This window comes from Ostrinia furnacalis, unplaced genomic scaffold (genome assembly GCF_004193835.3).
Source record: "Ostrinia furnacalis isolate ACB-3 unplaced genomic scaffold, ASM419383v2 OfSCF2637, whole genome shotgun sequence".
Taxonomy (NCBI): domain Eukaryota; kingdom Metazoa; phylum Arthropoda; class Insecta; order Lepidoptera; family Crambidae; genus Ostrinia; species Ostrinia furnacalis.
Window position 1 is genome coordinate 146,609 of NW_021132876.1, and position 21,092 is coordinate 167,700.

General features: G+C 36.8%; 2 protein-coding genes across 2 annotated transcripts; one reads left to right on the forward strand and one right to left on the reverse strand.

Moving 5' to 3' along the window:
- Positions 1 to 624: 624 nt before the first annotated feature.
- On the reverse strand, positions 625 to 10,842 carry Eph (Eph receptor tyrosine kinase). The gene has a single exon (XM_028309171.1). It carries the CDS (start codon positions 10,463 to 10,465, stop codon positions 7,427 to 7,429), a length of 3,039 nt encoding a protein of 1,012 aa, XP_028164972.1. The 5' UTR covers positions 10,466 to 10,842; the 3' UTR covers positions 625 to 7,426.
- Positions 10,843 to 15,810: 4,968 nt separating this feature from the next.
- LOC114356087 (nucleolin-like) lies at positions 15,811 to 20,434 on the forward strand. The gene is made up of 3 exons (XM_028309172.1): positions 15,811 to 16,131; positions 19,545 to 20,088; positions 20,265 to 20,434. Exons 1-3 carry the CDS (start codon positions 16,009 to 16,011, stop codon positions 20,405 to 20,407), a joined length of 810 nt encoding a protein of 269 aa, XP_028164973.1. The 5' UTR covers positions 15,811 to 16,008; the 3' UTR covers positions 20,408 to 20,434.
- Positions 20,435 to 21,092: the final 658 nt, after the last annotated feature.

Genomic DNA, 21,092 nt, shown 5'->3' on the forward strand with positions numbered 1-21,092 from the left:
GATAATGGATTGCCAATGATCTTAAAAAAATATCCAGTTTGTCTAACCTTCCGCCAAACACCCTGTAGATCACCTACACTGAACCAACTGAACTGTCCCACTAAACTCATTGACAGGGTCACGGTAATACAGGGGGGCGCCACCATCGTTCAACTATTACCCCCTTACTAATAAAACTTACACGCTCGTTGAACAGTGTTTTAAAGTGACGTTTAGTATGGAAATGTCATTTTAAAACAGTGTTCAACAACTGTGTAACTTTTTATTAGTAAGGGGGTTAGTTTCCAACATGGCAAAAAACAGAACCAGCGATCCGGTATTGACGGTTTCGCCTCCCTGTCCATGTCATGGGTGGGAGTATATTGGGTCTATACTGGGTTTAGCTTTTGATTTTTGCTACTTGACGTTTCAGATTTGTGAGACAATATACCATTAAACTATACCGATGTTCTATAATGGAAAATTATCACAACATCACGAGTGTCTACGAATGATAAATAAAAAGCACTGTAATAAGTATCAATAGTTTATTACATAAGTTATAGCCAAGCTTACACTTTCGTTTATTCTAAACCGATTCATATTAAATATTTAAAACTGCCTAAGTTTTATTCTATAACCATCATTCTGTATACTTTGCAGGGATGCTAAACTAAAGAATATTTGAATCCGGCCCGAAGGACCTGTGTTGGCATCCCTGCGAGCTCTATAAAAACTTATAAATAAATCTAACATCACTCTATGTTATTACCATTTTAGGCTATGCTTGGTGTTACTACTTTTTTAACTATTTCATGGTTTCAATATAAAAGATAATATAATTAGACCTAAATCGTCCAACTGCGAAAGCGACGATAAACCTACATTTTATTTAGATTTGAGTATAGCTTTTACTTGAATATATCACAAATGTTTTGTTACCTAAAATATAATCTTTTCGCATTGCACTGCAGAATGGTGCGAGTTTAAGAACTGGTGCGTGATTTATTTATTGGAAATTATTTTGTTAGTATGTTTACATGAATAAGATTATTAAATAAACATACCGTAGGTTCTAAAATAGAAAATGTACAGTGCAATACCAAAAGAGAAAATCTTACAAATATCTCGATTGGTACTATTGAATCTTATTTTCATTAAGTTGACATGGCTTGACTTAAGAAGGTCTAAGTGAGGCTCATTTATTGCTTTAGGCGTTAAGATTATTATCGGTGTTATATTATACATCTTACAATTACAAATACACCCATCTTTGCAAAGTAACAGGCAAACACAGTAGAGCACTCTGCATGTATAATTTTCAAGTTTAGTAAATTGATAGGTAAATGTAAACCTTCCTCTACAGAATAAGGAAAAAGAGTTACAATGTCTAAAACTCGATAGAATTTTCAATATGTATTAAGTTTTAATAAAATGATCCAAACATAAAAAATATTTATCCATCTCAGTAAAATCGCATTGGTATACAGAATAAAATTAATTTCATTCTATTGTTTGCCTCATACTTCGCAACATAAAAAAACACCGATTAAAACATTACTCGTTTCGAAATACTGGACATTAAAATCTTTAATATCTATGTTACTCTTACCTCATCGTCAAACGTATCAAAAATTATCTTATAATTTAAATTTACTCTAGCTAATAATCATTTAGAATTGAGGGACTGTAATTTTTTTATCTCCTCCTACATACAATGAATAGCTTACAAACATTGCTATGATTCATACAGGCAAATTCAAAAATGAATTTTGGACACTAAAATATGAATGCTCGCAGCTATGTTTATATTTATTAACAAACTCTCCAATACGAAATACATTAGGTACTGAAAACTAAGTTCAGGGGTATACCTTAAATATTTATTATGGTATGGGCATGATATCTGAATATTTATTCAATTCAATTATTGATATTTTTCAATAACTTGCAATGCCCTTACAGGGCTCTTGTTTGTGTCTACACATATTTCTTTTGTAAACACCTAATTGTACAACAGGATGCAATAAATGAATAATTATGTATATGAAATGAATATAATATACACCTATTACTTTGCAATCAAGTGGGTGCATACTTAAATCATTACTTCATTTTCGAACAAACACAGCTCTGTCCACAACGATTAGCAAAACGAAACGTGGTAGGTTTAATAGTGCCTGAAGGAAAGTCGTAACAATGTTTATAAGTAGGTACACTACATAATTTTCTATTACATTCTAGTAAATCGAGGTTCCTGCATTGGTATTATTGGTGTTTCTGCTATGTTAAAGTTACAATATGGTGTTCAGTTTTCTTTGTAATAGGTACAATTATTATGGAAGATTGTGAATAACAGTTACACCGCTTCTGTATTTAAATTATGCTGTATACAAGGTTATTTTTTGTATATACGAAAGCCGAAACATCTTTAGAATCAGTATAAAAAAAAAATGATACCTTAAAAACTCACGAAGTTCCAAGCTTTATTTGTTGTCCCATTATCGAGTCGCGAGTGTAGACATCGTACAGCGCGCGGCACTTTCGTTGTTGACAACGCAAGCTTTGACAACATTTTCCATACGCGCAGAACATTTTAGTAAGGTGTCCGTAAATTATGGATTTGTAAATATTATTTAGTCAAAATGTAACATGATATAAAAAATATTGCAATGGATTCTATTACTGATTCTGAACAAATAGTTTTAAGGTTTCGTATATACTAAAAATAACCTTGTATATAAAATGGTTATTTATTTCACATAATTTCTTATCTACATTTTTTATTAATGATTTTGCAGTGTGTTGTTTTTCAGTAGGTATGACTTGCCAGATGGTGTAATTCCACAATCTTTAGTTTTCCTAATTGTGTTCATAAGCAATATTTGATTTATGATAGCGGTAACGATTGTCACAAATATTTATCAACTTAGATTAGTTATAAAGATAATGCATAATTTATTATGCTTTCATTTCATGGCGATGAAAAAGATATCTGGCTTTAAAACGATAATGGTGTCCTAAAAATAGCAGAAATCAATCTTCACAAGCTTATTTTTGCGAAACTAAATATTTTTTTTAATTCTCTACACATACACACATATGATATTGCTGCTCAATTGAAGGTTCAAAATTCAACAGCCAGCCAGAAAAAAACTATCAAAATAAATCCAAGTATAGGTCGCCCAACGAGAGTTGAGACACAAGCAAATATTTGTATATGTTACGATAAACGTGATAAATTAAAAATCATTATTTTATGTAAAAAAATTAAGAGGCGGCTTAGGCTTAGGGCCTCACATTAACCTATTTTGACACTATATCTAAACAATATGGCATTACGGCAAAATAATTATATCATGCAAAGAATATTAATTTCAGACTTGTTATGCCAAATTACAATATGTATGTATTAGTAAGATATGAAAACAAAACAAACAAAATATCTAAATGTGTGGCTGTGGCTGTACACACACATTTGTTGGTACCAAAGTTAAATTTTTAATAATCAGCGATAAATGTTATTAATTTCTCAACTTTCGGAAATAATAATGACCGGTAATTATTAATAATTTTCAATTTATCACTACCGTAACTGCGATTAGGTCTTGCGCAGTGGGACTGACAAGTGCTTTCTGTCTCGCTTGCAGAATATATTTTAAGAAGAGCGAGGTAGCTAGTGTATTTGATATTTGAAATTGAATGTTTTTAGTGTTTTGTATTCAAATATTACATCAATGAGAGTACTTGTTCGCCTCAACTTTCGTTGACCTGTAACTAAACGGAATTAGATACACAAGTCCAACGACAAAGGATTTTTATGGTCTTTATCAACCACAACGGGCAAGATATTAAACTAATGCTTTCTATTTATATTGAACTAAAATATCTTCTAAATTCTAAATAGTTTGTGACTGTTTGTAAAATTATTTGTTATTGATTGACTGTCGCCCATTTAAATACAGAAACGGTGAATAAATCTGTTAAAAGTACTCTCCACGATTTAAGCAAATGCAATAAATCTTTTAACTATCAAAATACATAGGGTATTTTTTTCAAATACACGTGATTTTCCCAACACTATATCAAATAGCACAAAATGCGCTAAGGCATCACTGGAGCGATTGTGTTCGTAATATTCCACATTATTTATACCTACTAGATAGTTCCAAGTTTAGCAAACATCGCACATAAGAAAAATTCACCCTATGTATGAATCCATAGACAAGAAAACAATAAATAAATATTACCTTTTTTGATTATAATCTTTAAAAACATATCCCCATAGCATACAAATTAATGGAAGACTTTTACAAAAGAAGTTTATATATCATAACATTTCGCATCTGCTTAACAGTTTATATAATATGTATTTTATTGCATTTGCTTTTAATCTGAACACATTATACATAAAATCTATTATGTCTATTTTTTGAATAATAAAATCTTAGGTACTGTTATGATTACTTCGTACTTATCACAAAAATAATAATAAATAGTTAAAAACATATGTAGTGCTGTTTAATACGAAGTAAACATAATAGCAAAAACAATTTAGACAATTATTCCATCTGTAATGAACAAAAACTATTTTCTTAATCGTATGCTTAAAAACGAGTGCTAAGAAGATATTTTTGAAACAAATAAATAGTATAGACAAGGATAATGTAAAGTAACTACATGTTATTGGCTCTTTTTTCGTATATAAAATTAGTTTACACCGTGTGTTATCATGTGCAGCAAAATACATTACTTCACGCTGATAAATAAGTCATGAATATACCTGTTCTTAAAAAAATGCTTTCAAACATTTAAATAGATAGTAATTATAGTATTGTTTTAACGTGCCGAATACTCAAATGTAATGCCGAGATGTCCATCTTATTTAATTAAATGGCATCGCAAATTAATTAGTAAACAATATGATTGTGTATTGAATCCATTAATCCAATTATGCAACATATCATCTGAGTGTTAATCTAGGTAATTCAATTTAATATAATAAACATTGGAATTCGCATAGCGCTTTGTGGCAATAACGAATATGTAGTATAAATTCGATTAAATATTATTTGATTTATATTCGAATGTACTTAATTGAAATATTATCTTTTAAGAGATGATAAAAGGTATTAAATTCAGAACCGAAAATGTAATTGTTACCAATTAAATTAATTGAATTTCTAAAAGATTAAGAATTAATTTAAAGTTATTATAATGATACGTGAGCCAAGTAACATGTAGTGGATAATAATAAATAATGAATGTCCCAAAAATTTTAACCAATTTCAAAAACATCGTGTACTTGTGTTAATGTATGCAATAGATTACAAGTAGAAAAATGCTTATTTGGTTAAGTATTCTAAATCGATCGATTTTAAGAAAATAATAGTAAAATTAAGCAAACTGATTCTAAAAGACACATTATAGACACGCTATGAGGATCAGAACAGTACCAAATCATAACAGTATAAATCATTTGATGCCCTTTTAGATTTTTTTTAATATACCTTCATTGATACCTCAGGTGTTCATGTAAAATCTGGCAAGTATAGTAGAACTTGACGTATATCAAAATATAGTATTAAACCCTATACTGGCTTAACTGAAAAGAAATATCTTGTAAAATAAACCGATCTTTTAAATGGGTGTATAATAACGATACGACGACAGACAAAATTTTAGAACAAAAAAAATTTCAAGATCTCGCTCGCAGCAAAAATGTAAACAACAGAAAAAAATCGCTTAGCTTCAGAAGTCACTTGCATGTGAAGTCAAGTTGCCACACAGCATAAAAACAGTACTTACGTACGTAATTTGTAAAGAAAATAATATAGATGCCTATTAGTCGCAGCTACAATCCTGCGAATACATCACAAGTAAGAAATAATAAGCAAAGCTCTTACTATAATCACTATGTTGGCAATATTCTGTTACCTCATCTATTCTTACAACGAAAAAAATAAAAATCAACTATACTATTAAGTAAAACACTGAATAGTTCGCACACAAAGACTGCACGATAGAATTCCAAGTGAATGGTGAGCAATGAAAATACCGCGACGAGTAAAGCAGTGTCCCGTTTTCATTAAAAACACGCTTCAATCCCTTTGAGCAAGAACACAAAAGGAATACGAGTTAGGACAAACGTCAGCACCTAGATTTAGATTAAATTTCCAGTGTGTACTCTTTGTACCTGCAACCTAAACAAAATTATTGAATGGTCGATTCCTAAGTGAAAACTTTGTGTGAGAATATTTAGATATTTACATTATTTGTATTTTAAAGCAAGGATATACACTAAAAATAATACGTTCAGCCTTATGTACATGCATTGTAAAAACGAGTTACTAACTAAATGCATTGTTGCAAGTTTATAGTTACAATAATTAAGTACATTCAGTTTCATCACATGGCAGTATAAGTTACATCAAAATGTCACAAAAAAAAAGAAAGCAGGCAAAATATATAAGCATTTGACACTTTACACATTATAATGGTATATATTAACACATTACAACATTTTGGAACGAAACTCACGAATATACACATAATAATTATTCATCCAAAAATTACAGCAGAATTAGCTACCTACGTTAAAATTTTATAGTCTAAATTTTTACAGTATGTAATAAATTTATCATTTCAGATGCTTGAGACAAGCTCCAACAAAAAAGTTATAGCCTTGATACCCCTTGTACTTTTTTCTTAACAGTACTTTTATAAAAAAAACTATTCCATAATCTCACTTACCCCTAGTTCCAAAATGAAATTCATTTTTTATAAACAACATAAATATAAGTACAAATTAAAATAACATACAAAATAATTAATTACAAACATCAGTCAAGATAAATCATTTAAACGGTGTAGGTAGATAATTTTTTTAATACTGGTTCAAAGACATTACTTTTATATTCTCCAAAATCTTATCATATCATTTCTTTAATAGCTGCACTGAATTATGAGAAATATATCTAAATTGCATCCTTAAAATAAATGATGGCTCTGTTTCGTTGTATAAAAGTTACCAAGTACGAGACGGGAGTACTATAAAGCTAATTTTGATCGTTAAATAAGTTTGAGTGCATTAGGCCATTACATAAATTATTGCTATCTGCACAACTGTTACAAAAGTTTATCACCAAACAGATACAATAATTAAAATAGAAAAAATATAAACAGCATAAATATATTTTCATTGATATTTTTCTTAGCAAGTTAAGAAAGATGTTTGTGTTACCTTAAGTCTAACCTTATGTCAGTCCTTTTTAGAAAAATATACAAAATGCATTATTTCAATAGTATAAATCACTTTAATCAAAAACCACTTCATCTGCTCATTGTGAGATCTTTGTCCTTGTTCAAAACGAGATCAATGTTTGTTCTATAGCTGCATGTATCTCATAATCACTGCACTGATACCTCACTATATCTGAGCAAATTTTTACACGAGAAATCCATAAGGCCCGCTAACGCGAATCTGAGCACGCATGCTCTGAACACTATTCATAATTTTTTTCTGATGGCCGACGAGCGTAACGCCCAATGACGCCAACTGGTGGACTGTGAGGTCTACAACTGCTTCCATATCTGTGATGCCGGCCGCTCTAAACTTCTCAATGTACCGAGACATCTTTATACATTCCAGCCATTCCTCCACAGAAGAAAACTGGTTTAAATCAGGGGTGTCACCCGCGAGTGGATCAGCCGAGCGATTCTGGGCGATCTTCCTTAAGGTGTCGGGGCAACGAATAAGTTTATCTAAGGTTTTTACAATACTCGCAAAAGTTGGTCGATGCGTGCGCTCTTTCTGCCAACAGTCGAGCATGAGCTGGTACACTGCTTCTGGACAGTCCATAGGTGCTGGAAGACGGTAACCTTTTTCTATGGATTTGATGACATCTTGGTTACTCCAATTCCAATATGGACGCTCACCGAAACTCATCACCTCCCAGCAAACTATACCCATCGACCAAACATCACTGGCTGACGTGAATTTTCTAAATGCAATGGCCTCGGGTGCTGTCCATCGCACAGGTATTTTACCTCCGCGGGTGGTGTATGCCCCATCAGCGGTAGATTCAATTTCTCGCGACAAACCGAAATCGGCGATTTTACATACCAGTTGGGAATTTACGAGCACATTACGTGCAGCAAGATCGCGGTGTATGTAGTTCATCTCGGAAAGGTATTGCATACCGGTGGCAATGCCACGAAGCATGCCTACAAGCTGTAGAATACGGAATTTACCATCATTAGCCCGCAAAAAAGTGTCCAGGGAGCCATTCTCCATAAATTCAGTTATTATCATAATTGGATTGCATTTCGTGACAACACCTTGCAAGAATATGACGTTAGGATGCTCAAACTGGCCCATTATAGACGCTTCTGCTAAAAAGTCTCGCCTAGCACGCTCTGTAGATCCAGGTTTCAGAGTTTTGATAGCTACATCTATTTCCTGGCCGCAGCTTGCAGGCAGTTTCAGTTTACCACGGCAAACATCGCCAAATTCTCCTCCGCCAATAATTGCTTCAATCGTGATGCATGATGCGTCAATCTCGCGGGCAAATTCCCGTACAGCTTGATTAGGGTCTTCGTAAGTATGAGGATCAATGTAAGTTCTAGATCCAGTGCCAGCAAACAGTGGGGTAGTAGCATTACTACTGGTTTTCGCTGGTCTTTCTGGACCGGTGTAAACTTCGCCATTACGATAGTTCAAAGCGTTACAGTCATTCGGTTGTTTCTTATCACATTCGTCATCGGCACGGGATCGTAAAAACAGCACTGCGGCAATGATAGCCACTACTGATAAAACTACGACAGCAACCATTACACCAGCAACTAAACGCACTTGCGCTCCTTCTTCTTCACCTACAAAAGTTGTTTCCAGAACAGATCCAGTACGAGCATAGACTATTCCACTGAATTCACCCCAACCACGCTTCATTTTTGCCCGTACTCTAATTCCATATTCTGTATCTCTTTTCAATCCTGTTATAGTAATATGAGGCTCTTTTGTAATCTTCAAAGTTGCATTGGCACTTTTTTCAATGTTGTCTTTTGGAAAACATTTTACTTCATAACTTTCTATAGTATCTTCAGGATCAGTCAAATCTATTGGTGGGGGATTCCATGTAAGTGAAAGTTTATCACTTTCTACGCTAAGCACCCTTAACTTGGATACCACACTGACTAAAGATGCCTCAGTTATAGCTGTTATTTCAACCTTTTTAGGAGGTTCTCCAGTAAGCTCAGAGACCCCATTTTCTGCGAATACTTGAATTTTGTATTCAGTCATTGGATCTAGGCCTAGAACAGTAACTCTTGTTGAATTTAATCCTGTAGATGCAGGTCTGTATTCAACACTATTAGAACCACAATTGGAACAATAGACTCGATAAGTGACATCATTACGCCCTCCATTTTTATGTGGAGGTTGCCATGCAAGAGAAATTGAAAATTGGTCAGCAAATGTTACTGTCAAATTGTCTGGTGCTGAAGGTGGCTGTGTGCAAGGTAAGTTCTTGGGATCTTTTTTAGCTCTGTAAAATCCCGGAACACATTTGCATTCTGAAGCGGCATAAATAGTGGATTCTGAATAATCAGGGCAAGGTGCACATGGGTCATCTCCTGTGTAAGATTTAAATTTTCCAGGTTGACATTTATTACATATTTGGTTATTATCATCAGGTTCAAATCCGGCACGGCATTTACAGGAACCACTAGGTAGTGTCCACTTGCCATCTCCCTTGCACAAGTATACTGGAGGGGATTCACCTGGAGCAGTTTCAGCATTCTCCACACATGTACCGTTTGCTTGTTCTATGACAGTAACTTCCCTACCTGTAGGTGTGGCTGGGAACCTGGCAAAGTTGACGGTTACTTCTGGACATGTGATGTAGTACACCTTTACAGCTAAAATGGAAATGCATGCTCCTTGGTCTCTAAATGCAAAATACACTCCTCTCTTAGTTACTGCTATGCTCTTTACTTCAGTATTGATATCCACTTCAGAATTTGTATTAAATCTACCTTCACCAGCTGCAATTCTGCCCACTAGTTTGTAGCTCTCTGGCTCCCAGGGTGGCTGTTCACGAGTGGCAACATCAAACTCATAGTATAGTAAGCTGAATGTTTCTTTGCAACTAAGTGCATTCCCAGGAAACAATGAGCAGTCACGTATAGTGAATTTAATTTCGATGTAGATACGATTTGCATTCCTTCTCTCTATGAATGGTGTCCATAGCCAATTGTTTACATTATGATGTGCAACATCACATACCACGTATGACCGCCAGTTGATTTGCTTCTCGAAGTTGGTGTATGACTCTTCCAGCCAGCCAGGGGTGCTCGCTTGCGGGCCGTAGGGGAACCGAGTCCAGCCCAAAGTCGCCTCAGTGGTGGTGTCGAGAAGTAGAACCTGCTCTCCGCGGACGCTCAGCGCCGCCACGGTCGCGGCCGCCACCGCGAGCAACCACATCATCTCGACCACATAATAAAACACGAATCTTCCAAACACGACGCTGTAAGCGCGACAGATGACGCAAAAATACCACAGTCTCACTACATAATGCACTCAGTTCCGTGTCCTTAGAAATCCAACCAAGTTACCACTTCACTTTGTTACGAATAAAGGGCAGCCCCGTCATTTCACTCCGATGCAATGTATGTAACTACTGGGCGGAGATAACATGTTCACTGATTACACTCTTCTCCCTGTAAACACACCCGTATAGTTTCCCGTCGTATTTCTTGATGGAAGGCGACAAATTATTACAGTTCTAAGTGAAGATTCCGCATTTCTATTGATCCCGTATTTCACAGATGAAACTCACTTGACATGGACGCGCAGCAGCTTTTAGTGTTGCCATATAGAAATTTTAAAAAATTTTGCTTTCCATTCCATTGTTAAGTTTTCACGTTCCTTTTATAAGCAAAGGCAAAGGCGTTATGCTTTGAAGCCAAGTGTTCAGTTAGTAACTTTTTATAATGATCCTGTAATTATTATAACTGTATTGTATGATGAAAGGATTTATTTATAATCGTTTGTTTAAATCCCCATAAGTTACCGTTGATTTATGTGGCGCTCTTAGATTAATGTAGCGTTAAACAAAAACTTGACAAGGACATCTTGAGAAAATTGTAATCTTGCACTATGTTTTACTACGATTTTTTATAATAAATTAATTGCCAAGACCAATACAAACACTCATCACGTTATTATATAAATCCACTAATATTAAATAATAGCAATTACCTAATAAACAGTCAGATATGTAGCTAGTCACAAAATTTTCAAATGCGGCATACCTACCTCTACTTACACTCTACACTTACTTCACTTTCCCGCCAAGAAACCTTTTCACGATTATTTTAGTTAGTATAAAAAATTGTATAATACCAATACATGAAGGTATAAAAAATGTCTAATTTATATTATATTATTTTTTCTGAATGTAACTATAGCAATCAGCGTTTAGGTAATTTACCGCCCCTGGTAGGTAATGTAACTTACCCTTTGTACCCTTAGTTTGTAGTTTGTACCATAAAAATAAATAAATTATTAATAAAAATAAATTATTCTTACCTATTTTATTAAGTGTAGATTTTTGTTAGGCAAGTACCTAAGTAGGTACCTAGGTAAATTACGAAATGTTAATAGATGTAACTATAGATGTAACCATATCTGTGGATGTAACACTGAAAAGGAGTAGAGATGTTACCTACCTACAAGTACCCACATACATAACAACTGACGCCATTCTATAGGTAATTATTAGCCCCGGTGATAAGGGATGATGATGGACATGGGATGGGGAATCAATCAATAATGTCTCGTTTTTGTTTTGTTATGTCTCGCGCGAGATGCGCGTGGCGCGAGTGGCGCGAAGGGCGCGATCGAGGGCGGTTTTTAGGGATGCAAGTAAACGAAAATATCGATACCTTTAATCGATACTTTATCGATTTCAAAACTATAATGTGAAACTAGGGAGAGGAACAGAAAGCCAAAGTGTTATTCAACAAATAGCTATAAATCAGTTTAATGGTGCATTAAGATAATCGCGCGAGCGGGTGAGGTGAATGGTGAGCGGACATTTGTGAACAACGCGGGAATACTCCCACTCCACATTCACCTGACTCGCGTCGGGTTATAGGGATTCGTTGCGAGCGGCAGCTGACTGCGGCTAGAGACTGCGGTTGACCATAGTGAATAAGAAAAAGTCAAAGAAACCGCGGTGGCTCGCAGTTTGCGGTCTACAGTCTATCTTGGACTTGTAGATGCCACACGCCTTGATTAATATCCCTGCAGATGGCATATTGTTGATCTGTACAAGACTGTGTCACTCACTTACTTGTGAGTCACCTTACATAAGTTACATACCTACATGTATTCGATTTTGTTAATGTTTTGGAACAACTACTTTTTTCCTTATTTACCTAATTCCCAAAACGCCAATTTCTTTCGAAGTTCCAAATTGGAAAGCTGCCCCCCCTAGACAAAATGCACTTTTTGATCGAATGGAAAATCGAATCCGTCAAAACTCCATACAAAAAAGGGCTTTTCAACCGCTTTTCGACTGGTTTGTGATTATACATAATTTGCACTTTGTTTATCTAGACCCACCGACTTAAAGATTATGTGCACACATTCGTGTATAAAATATTAAATCTTTTTTAAACAGCTTTTGTATAGATAGATTCTGTATTCAAATATTAGATCAGTGTACACACGGCACGACCACAGCACGGTAATAATATCATACAGTATTGTAACTTCATATAAACCGACGAAACGCGAGCATTCCTTCGAATTTCAAATTTCGGTACGCGGTCGAAAGTAAAAGTTAGGGGTGTCGCGAATGTGCCGAACGGACGTCGATGGCCTAGTGTTGAAAATGACTAAGTTGATTGAATTTGACTTACCGTCTTAAACGGTCAAATTTTTCAAAAACTACCTAGTCATTAACTGTCAGAAATGGTCATTTTCAGTCAGTTTGATTTGAAATGAAAATTATATTGTATTTAAAACCAGCTTTGGCCCACGACTTCACCCGCCTGAAATTAAAGTAACCGGTCATTATGATTAGTAGATTCAAAATTACTTTAGTATATTTTTTTTAAATTAAATCTACTAACCACAAAACAACACGCATTTTTATCCTATTCCATTCAAAAAGTATTTTGTTTGTCTAAATAAAAAAAAATTAGGTACAATCACAATACTAGATAGAAATTCTAAGTAGACAGATGTAATTAGAATGGGTACTGTAGGTGAGCAGCCCTATCGCATGTTGTCATACCGTGACGTACCGCGGGGCTGTTGACATTTATTTCAAAAACTAGCTTTGGTCGCCCGCTACGCGGGCTACAAAAGCTAGATCTGCGATGCTGGCCGCTCCGGGCTTCGCCCTACGCGGCGCTCGGCCTGCGGCCTCGCATTCGGAGCTCGGCCTTCGGCCTCGCAAAAATTACACGGGGCGTTTATCGTTTGTCACGGTGCTCTTGTGCTTTTTTGACGCAACACAAGTAAATCTATGGCGACTGTCGGGATTTGAACCATCGCTCGGCCTTCGGCCTCGCCTTTCTGTCTGTCACTGGGCTCTAGTCCTTTTTTGACGCATTAAAAATAAATCTATGGCGACTATCAGGCTTTAAACTATCGCTCGGCCTTCGGCCTCGCCTTTTTCTACGTTAGCTAAGCCCCCCTGCATACAATTTGTATGGAGAATTTAGTCCCTTTAGGAAAACGGGTGAACGCTTGGCGGCCATCTTGGATTTCCAAAATTTTGCATTTTTGCCTTAATCTGGACCATTTTCCGCGCCGAACCCCATTTTTACTTTTTTTCTAACTTCACCCAATCCCGTAAAACAATTCCTTAAAACCACCCATGTCCCAAAATTTTGAGTTTCCGTAACTCCCAGTGTTGCCAGGTCATCGAGCTAAAAATGGTCAAATGTCATTAGTTTGACCTATTTGCAGGAGGCGTCATCCAAATTTCTGACCGGAAGTCGTTATTTCCATTTTTTACATTTTTTGACCAAATCTTCCAAAGTATGGCAACACTGGAAATTTTTGTTTTCCCAAACGATACTCCTTGACAAACTACGTAATCGCCCCATACAACTCGACTTTCCCAAATGTTGCCAACTGCCCGAAAAATGCATTTGAAAAATCAGAAATCTGAAACTTTTTACAAAATGGCCGCTCACTCGGTCGCCATCTTGATTTTCTGACATTTCGGATTTTTCCCATAGTCTGGGTCGTATAACCGACCAAACCCCATTTTTGGATTTTTTCTGCCATATCTCCTTCTGTCCGTCCTTAACTTTAAAGACACCCATGTCGAAAAAAATACTTTTCCCCGTAGCTCCCAGTGTTGCCAGGTGATCGAGATGAAAATGGTCAAATGTCATTTGCACGACCCCTTTGCAGGAGGCGTCATCCAAATTTTTGACCGGAAGTCGTTATTTCTACTTTCGACATTTTTGGACCAAATCTCCTAAAGTATGGCAACACTGGAGAAATTTCTTCACCCAAGCGAAACCTCTCGACAAGACACACAACCGCCTCATACAACTCGACTTTCCAAAATGTTGCCAACTACTCGAAAAATGAATTCCAAAATTTCGAAATTTTCAACTTTTTACAAAATGGCCGCCCACGCCGCCGCCATCTTGATTTTTTGACATTTCGGATTTTTCCCATAATCTGGGTCGTATATCCGACCAAACGTCATTTTTATTTATTTTCTGCCATAATTCTTTCTGTCTGTCACTAACTTTAAAGACACCCATGTCGCAAAAAAAACTTTTCCCCATAACTTTCAGTGTTGCCAGACTTTTTTCATAAAAATGGTGAAATGTCATTCGGGTCCCCAAATGTCACCAGACTGCATTCCAAGTTTATGGAATTTTTGGAAATTTCCATTTTCTACTATCCGGGGCCGTGGTGGAAAATTTTCTTCCAAAATGGTAGTTTTTTCCTATTCATGGCAACACTCGAATAACAGACCAACAATCGCCCGGAACATTGTACCCCACTCCGGTGTCGCCATCTATTCGAAATTTGGTGTCAAAGTTTAGAAATTTTTTGATCGCAACAAAATGGCCGACGGCTCAGCCGCCATCTTGTTTTTTGATAATCTGTAAATGTGGCTCTTAAGAAGACTATACATGTCACAAATACCTAAAAGAAATTTTCAAAAACAATTGCGCATCTCGGAGTGACACCTCCCTAAAAACACCTCGAAATCGCATTTTCAATCCAAGATGGCGGCTCGGCCATTTTGTTTTTCCATTTTTTTCTCACATTTTTTAACACACCTTGGCAACCCCAACAAACCACCAAAAAGGAAAAAATTCAGGATGAAAAACAAAAAAGTTGAAGTTTCAAAAAGTGCCGCCATTTTGTTTTTTGGTTCAAAAAATGTGGTAAAGCTGTCAGTCAAAAAATCTAGTTAAAAACAAACACTAACAATTTTACCCCCCTCCCCTCTAAATACCCTAAAAATACCCCTGATCAGTGAGTCAGTGAGTCAGTGGTAATCGAGCTTTATATAATATAGATAGATAGATAGATAGATAGATATGGCCGAGTTGGAATACTGTATAGATAGTATTACCGTGACCACAGTGTTAACTATCCATTTCCATTTTTGCTCTCGCTCTCATCAAATGGTGATTCTTGCGATAGAACGAGACAACATGACCGGCGATGGGCAGTTAACACTGTTGCCGATATGCCTAAATCCGGGTTTCCAGCGCGTGTTTTGCCCTACACAATCAACAAAACCATGATTAACAACATCGTTATCTGTCATAATTTTGCGCTATAATTCTAACATCGATGAGGGATGACATTGATATTTATCGAATATTCGATATATCGTTACATCCCTAGTCGTTCCTGTTGATCGATCGCTCGTTTTGGACATGCCTCTCTCTCTTCTGTGTTCCAGCCGGCCGGTGAAAACAATTCAAAATATTTAAAGTGTTTATCAGATTGTAAATGTTTACAAAGTAAACATGAATGACGCTAAATATCATTCATTAAAAAGCCGCATTCGTGAAGAAGCTCAGCTTCTAGCTGAGCAAAAATGGATTAAAGAGGCTTTGGTGAAAATCAGAGCTCAGCGTAATGCTTTACATGTAAGTTTGCAATTAACTATTAATTATTTAATTTTTGAAAGAGGTTAATTAATTTTATACCCATGTAACGAGTGATGCGTTAAGAGATTTAATATAATTACCACGACTCTACACTAAACATAAATGGCAAATAACTGCTTGCGACTACCTACTTTAATAGGTAGGTACTTCAGCTAGCAATTAATTATTTCCACGACAGTTGACTATTTTAAAAATTGAATATTGGCAAATGAAACTAAAGGTGCGAGAAGTACCTAGATAATATTGGCTTAGCGACTATTATTTTGATTTGTTTAAAAAAACCTTTTGTTTTGTTTTGCTAGCTGTAAACAGGTGATATTTTTTTTTACTATAAATACTCAATTATTAAGTGTTTATTTTCATAGATTTTGAGTGGTAATTTAATGCTAATAGCGAATGGCCTGAGTAGAAAACTAAACTCCCTCGGGCAGAATGGTGAAAATGGCTTAAGCGATTGTCCTCATTTCTTAAACACCTATGTGCAAACCTATATTATTGGTCTCGCCTTAATACTAATTTGATACCACTCTGCCTTCAAAGTCCCTGATGAACTGAACCAAATGAACCCCGATTAGTCAAAAGAAAAAAAAAGTGAGCAAGAGTGAGTGCCTTGCCAAATCTAATAAATTATCTAAAATATTTTTTGTACATGAAAACTTGTCTATTAGTATTTATTTCTCATCCAGTTAATTTTTAATATAATATCAGTTAGCTATATTTTTGTATGCCGCAGGGATCAATATTATGACCTTTGCTATTCCTTAATTAAATGTATGATTTTACTTACTTTGTAAAAAGATCTACATACCTAGGTGGTTTTTGTTAAAGACACATTTCTCATTTTTAAAGTTGATAGAGGTATAGAAAATTAGTCAGTTTAATTAAATGATACGTACTTACACATCACAAGTTCTTCATTGGTTTACTGTTAACAACATATTGTTAAATTGTAGACAGCAGGTTTATACACAACTAATAGTAAATAATGATCCATTATAGTATTATTATGACAGTAGCTTCGAAGTTTATTTATGAAAACCTTTTCCTACTTAATTGCTAAAATATGGGACAATTTACCATAAATTACTAAATTCAATACTAAACAGGGTTCGAAATTATCAAGATAATTACACTTCATGATAATTATCAACAGTATTAGAACATTTGTCATATTGTTTCATCAGACATTCTGATTGCGATGTTGCTTTATGTTATTGGTTGCTAATTGTTGTCAAGTTATCCATTGCTAGTCGCATAACTTAGCTTAAAAAATTGATAAATATTTTGACGCTAGATAACTAGTGATCATTGTGGAGCTAAATAGATAGGTTTTATAACTATCTAGTATGTTTATTAAAGCTCATCACTAGACGCAAGTGCGGAAATACACGTTTGAAAACTTCGAATACAGTTAATTTTCACGAGCGCATTTTTTTGTTATTATCAACCGATACTTATCCATCTGTTACTATCACGATAATTATTATGATAATTATCCTTTCGAACCCTGATACAAAAAACAAAAATAAACTTGAAGTAGCCAAAGTATCACAGTCCATACAATATGAACAGTTTCAAAGATTCTACAGAGAAAAATATCTAAAAAAAATATTCTTTTTCAGCCAAATGACGTCCACTGCTGGACAAAGGCCTCCCCCAAGGTTTTCCACAATGAACGGTCCTGCGCTGCCCGCATCCAGGCTCTTCCCGCGACCTTTACCAGATCGTCGGTCCACCTAGTAGGAGGCCTGCCCACGCTACGTCTTCCAGCCCGTGGTCGCCACTCGAGAACTTTCCTGCCCCAACGGCCATCGTCTCTACGAGCTATGTGCCCCGCCCACTGCCACTTGATTTTAGCAATTCTGCGAGCTATGTCGGTTACTTTGGTTCTCCTACGGATCTCCTCATTTCTGATTCGATCACGCAGGGAAACTCCGAGCATAGCCCGCTCCATCGCCCTTTGGGTGACCTTGAGCCTTCTTATGAGGCCCATAGTAAGCGACCACGTTTCGGATCCATATGTCAACACTGGCAACACACACTGCTCGAAGACTTTCGTCTTGAGACACTGCGGTATTTCGGACGTGAGTATATGGCGAAGCTTCCCGAACGCTGCCCATCCGAGTTGGATTCGACGATTGACCTCTTTCTCGAAGTTGGACCTACCTAACTGGACTGTTTGTCCCAGGTATACATAATTGTCAACAACTTCGAGTGTAGAGTCTCCAACCTTCAGAGGAGTGGGTGCAACACGGACATTAGACATGATTTTTGTCTTGTCCATGTTCATTCTGAGGCCCACTTGTTGAGAGGCTCTACTGAGGCCATCGAGCATTGTGCCTAGATCCTCCAAGGTCTCAGCCATGACTACGATATCGTCCGCGAATCGAAGGTGGGTGATGTACTCGCCGTTGATATTTATGCCAAATCCGTTCCAGTCCAGAAGCTTGAAGACATCTTCCAGGGCGGTGGTAAACAGTTTTGGAGATATGACGTCTCCCTGTCTTACCCCTCGCTGCAACTGGATAGGTTTCGAGTCCCGATCCTGGAGGCGGACCGACATTGTGGCGTTTTTGTACAAACCCCTCAACACTTCGATATATCGATAGTCAATTTGGCACCTTTGGAGAGACTGTAGCACTGCCCAGGTCTCGACCGAATCGAAGGCTTTTTCATAATCCACGAACGCCAGGCAAAGTGGTTGATTATACTCCTCGGTCTTCTGTATAATCTGCCTTAGCGTATGTATGTGGTCTATGGTACTAAAGCCTTTTCGGAAACCGGCTTGTTCGGGAGGCTGGAAGTCGTCGAGCCTGCGAGCGAAACGATTCGTAATGACTCTCGAAAACAGCTTGTAGACATGGCTCAGAAGTGAGATGGGTCTATAATTCTTCAACAAGGTTTTGTCACCTTTTTTGAAGAAGAGTACCACCACACTTCTGTGCCATGTCGTAGGCGTTTTTCCTTCGAGGATGACGGAATTGAACAGCTTCTGAAGAGCCCTTAGTACCGGCGTTCCGCCTGCCTTCAAAAAAAATATTAAGAAATGATAAAAGATTGAGTGAAAAGGGAAGATGGGGCAAGAAAAAAAGGGAATCAAAGTAAGGGATATAATATAACTACTTACAAGTAGGATCAACATTATACCCATAGAGAGTGGGAATAGTAGGGGAAGTTAAGGTGGAGCAGGGAGTGGAGAGTGTGGATGGAAGGGGGAGGGAATCGTCGTCTCATTAGAGAATGACTGTGGCGTTATTGAGTTAATTAAGTATGTCGATTTCAAATTGTGCTCACGTCTACGTTATTAGGGTATAGGATCTAGTTTATTATCATAGAGAGAGTACACGTTATTTTTTATATTCTGTTATAGTAAGTAAAGGCTTTTGTTACAGATTGAAAGGATGCAGTTGGAAGCGATGAGAGCAGCGATGATCCCCACATTGCCTCCAGATCATTATGCGAGAGTCAATGAAGAAAAGAAAAAGAAGGCTGCAGCAAAGGCTGCAGCGAAGGCAGCATCAAGGGCCGCAAAGAAAACGTCTGAAACAGTTACAGCTGAAGTATTTAAAGTTCCCGAGACCCCTAAAACAAAGAAAGTGCCTGCCACAACAGACAAAGTGGCTGCTACAACAATGAAAGCGACTGCTGCAACAGATAAAGTGGCTGCTACAACTAGCAAAATGGCTGCTGCTACAATTAGCGAAGCGGCTGCTATAATAGACGAAGCGGTTGCTACAACAAGCAAAGCAGCTGCTACAACAGACGAAGCGGTTGCTACAACAAGCAATGCGGCTTCTACTACAGACGAAGTGGCTGCTTCAACAAGCAAAGCGTCTGAGCCGTTTGTGGAGCCTGATTCACCCCTTGCTGAGTTTCTGAAGAATGAGGCTACGTGCAACTCGCTGCCTCTTGATTTGGGCGTTCCGCCAATGTTCGGTAAGTTTCTTGATCAAACTTCTTATTTGTTACCTAATAAGTGCTCCTCAGTAAAAATTGGTTTGTTTAAAGTTTGCTTTGTGATTTGAGTATTTTGATGTAAAATCATTATTAAGCAAAAATAACAAAAGAAAATTACATTGTTATTATTTTATACTAACTGAACATTGTTACAGGTGGAGGTCATGCATTCCGCATCGAGCAGTTTGAAGAGGAGGAGGAGGAGGAGGAGGACGAGGACGAAGATTTTGAAAATGATGAGGATCTACTCCTCGACATGAATATGTTCATGAACTGCGCTCAGCCACCGCAAGAGTAAACTCTGCATTGTATGGCAAGGTCTGGCTTATAAGCAGACATTTGCGTGTGCGACTTATTTATTCAAGTAATCAGTAGTGTGTAGTAGTCACTGTTGGATACCTATTATATCACTCATTCAACAGGGCTAGATTTGATACAATACAATAAAACTTTTTAAAAGTATTCAGATGGATGCATTAACTTACCTACCCTACACTCCTTGTCCTTCAAAAATGATTGTATAGTATTGCAAAGGTTCTTCTTCATTTCCGTTAAAAGTGTAAAATCGTCATCATCATTTCAGCCACAGGACGTGTACTGGAATACCTACAGGCCTCCTCTCCCCCAACGATTTCCATATTGACCGGTTGGTAGCGGCCACATTGCCGTAGTAAAATTATTAGGCGCTAAGAATTTATCGTAAATTAGGTATATCAAGAGCTTATTATGTGAAAACAAATAATATGTACTACACACGGTCTTGTTTTTGGGGGCCAACAGGCATTTACTGGACAAATGCGACTCCAAAGGATTTCTATAACAATCGGTCTTGTGCTGTCGGGCAAGCAAGGGGGTGGATTGGAATAAATGTTCCTGATCGACATTTACCAGATCCGTCCACACAACTGGGAGGTTTGCCTCACAACGTTTTCCTTCGTTCTACGAGTCGTGTATTGCTGCCACTAAGGTTTTGAGATTCTGCA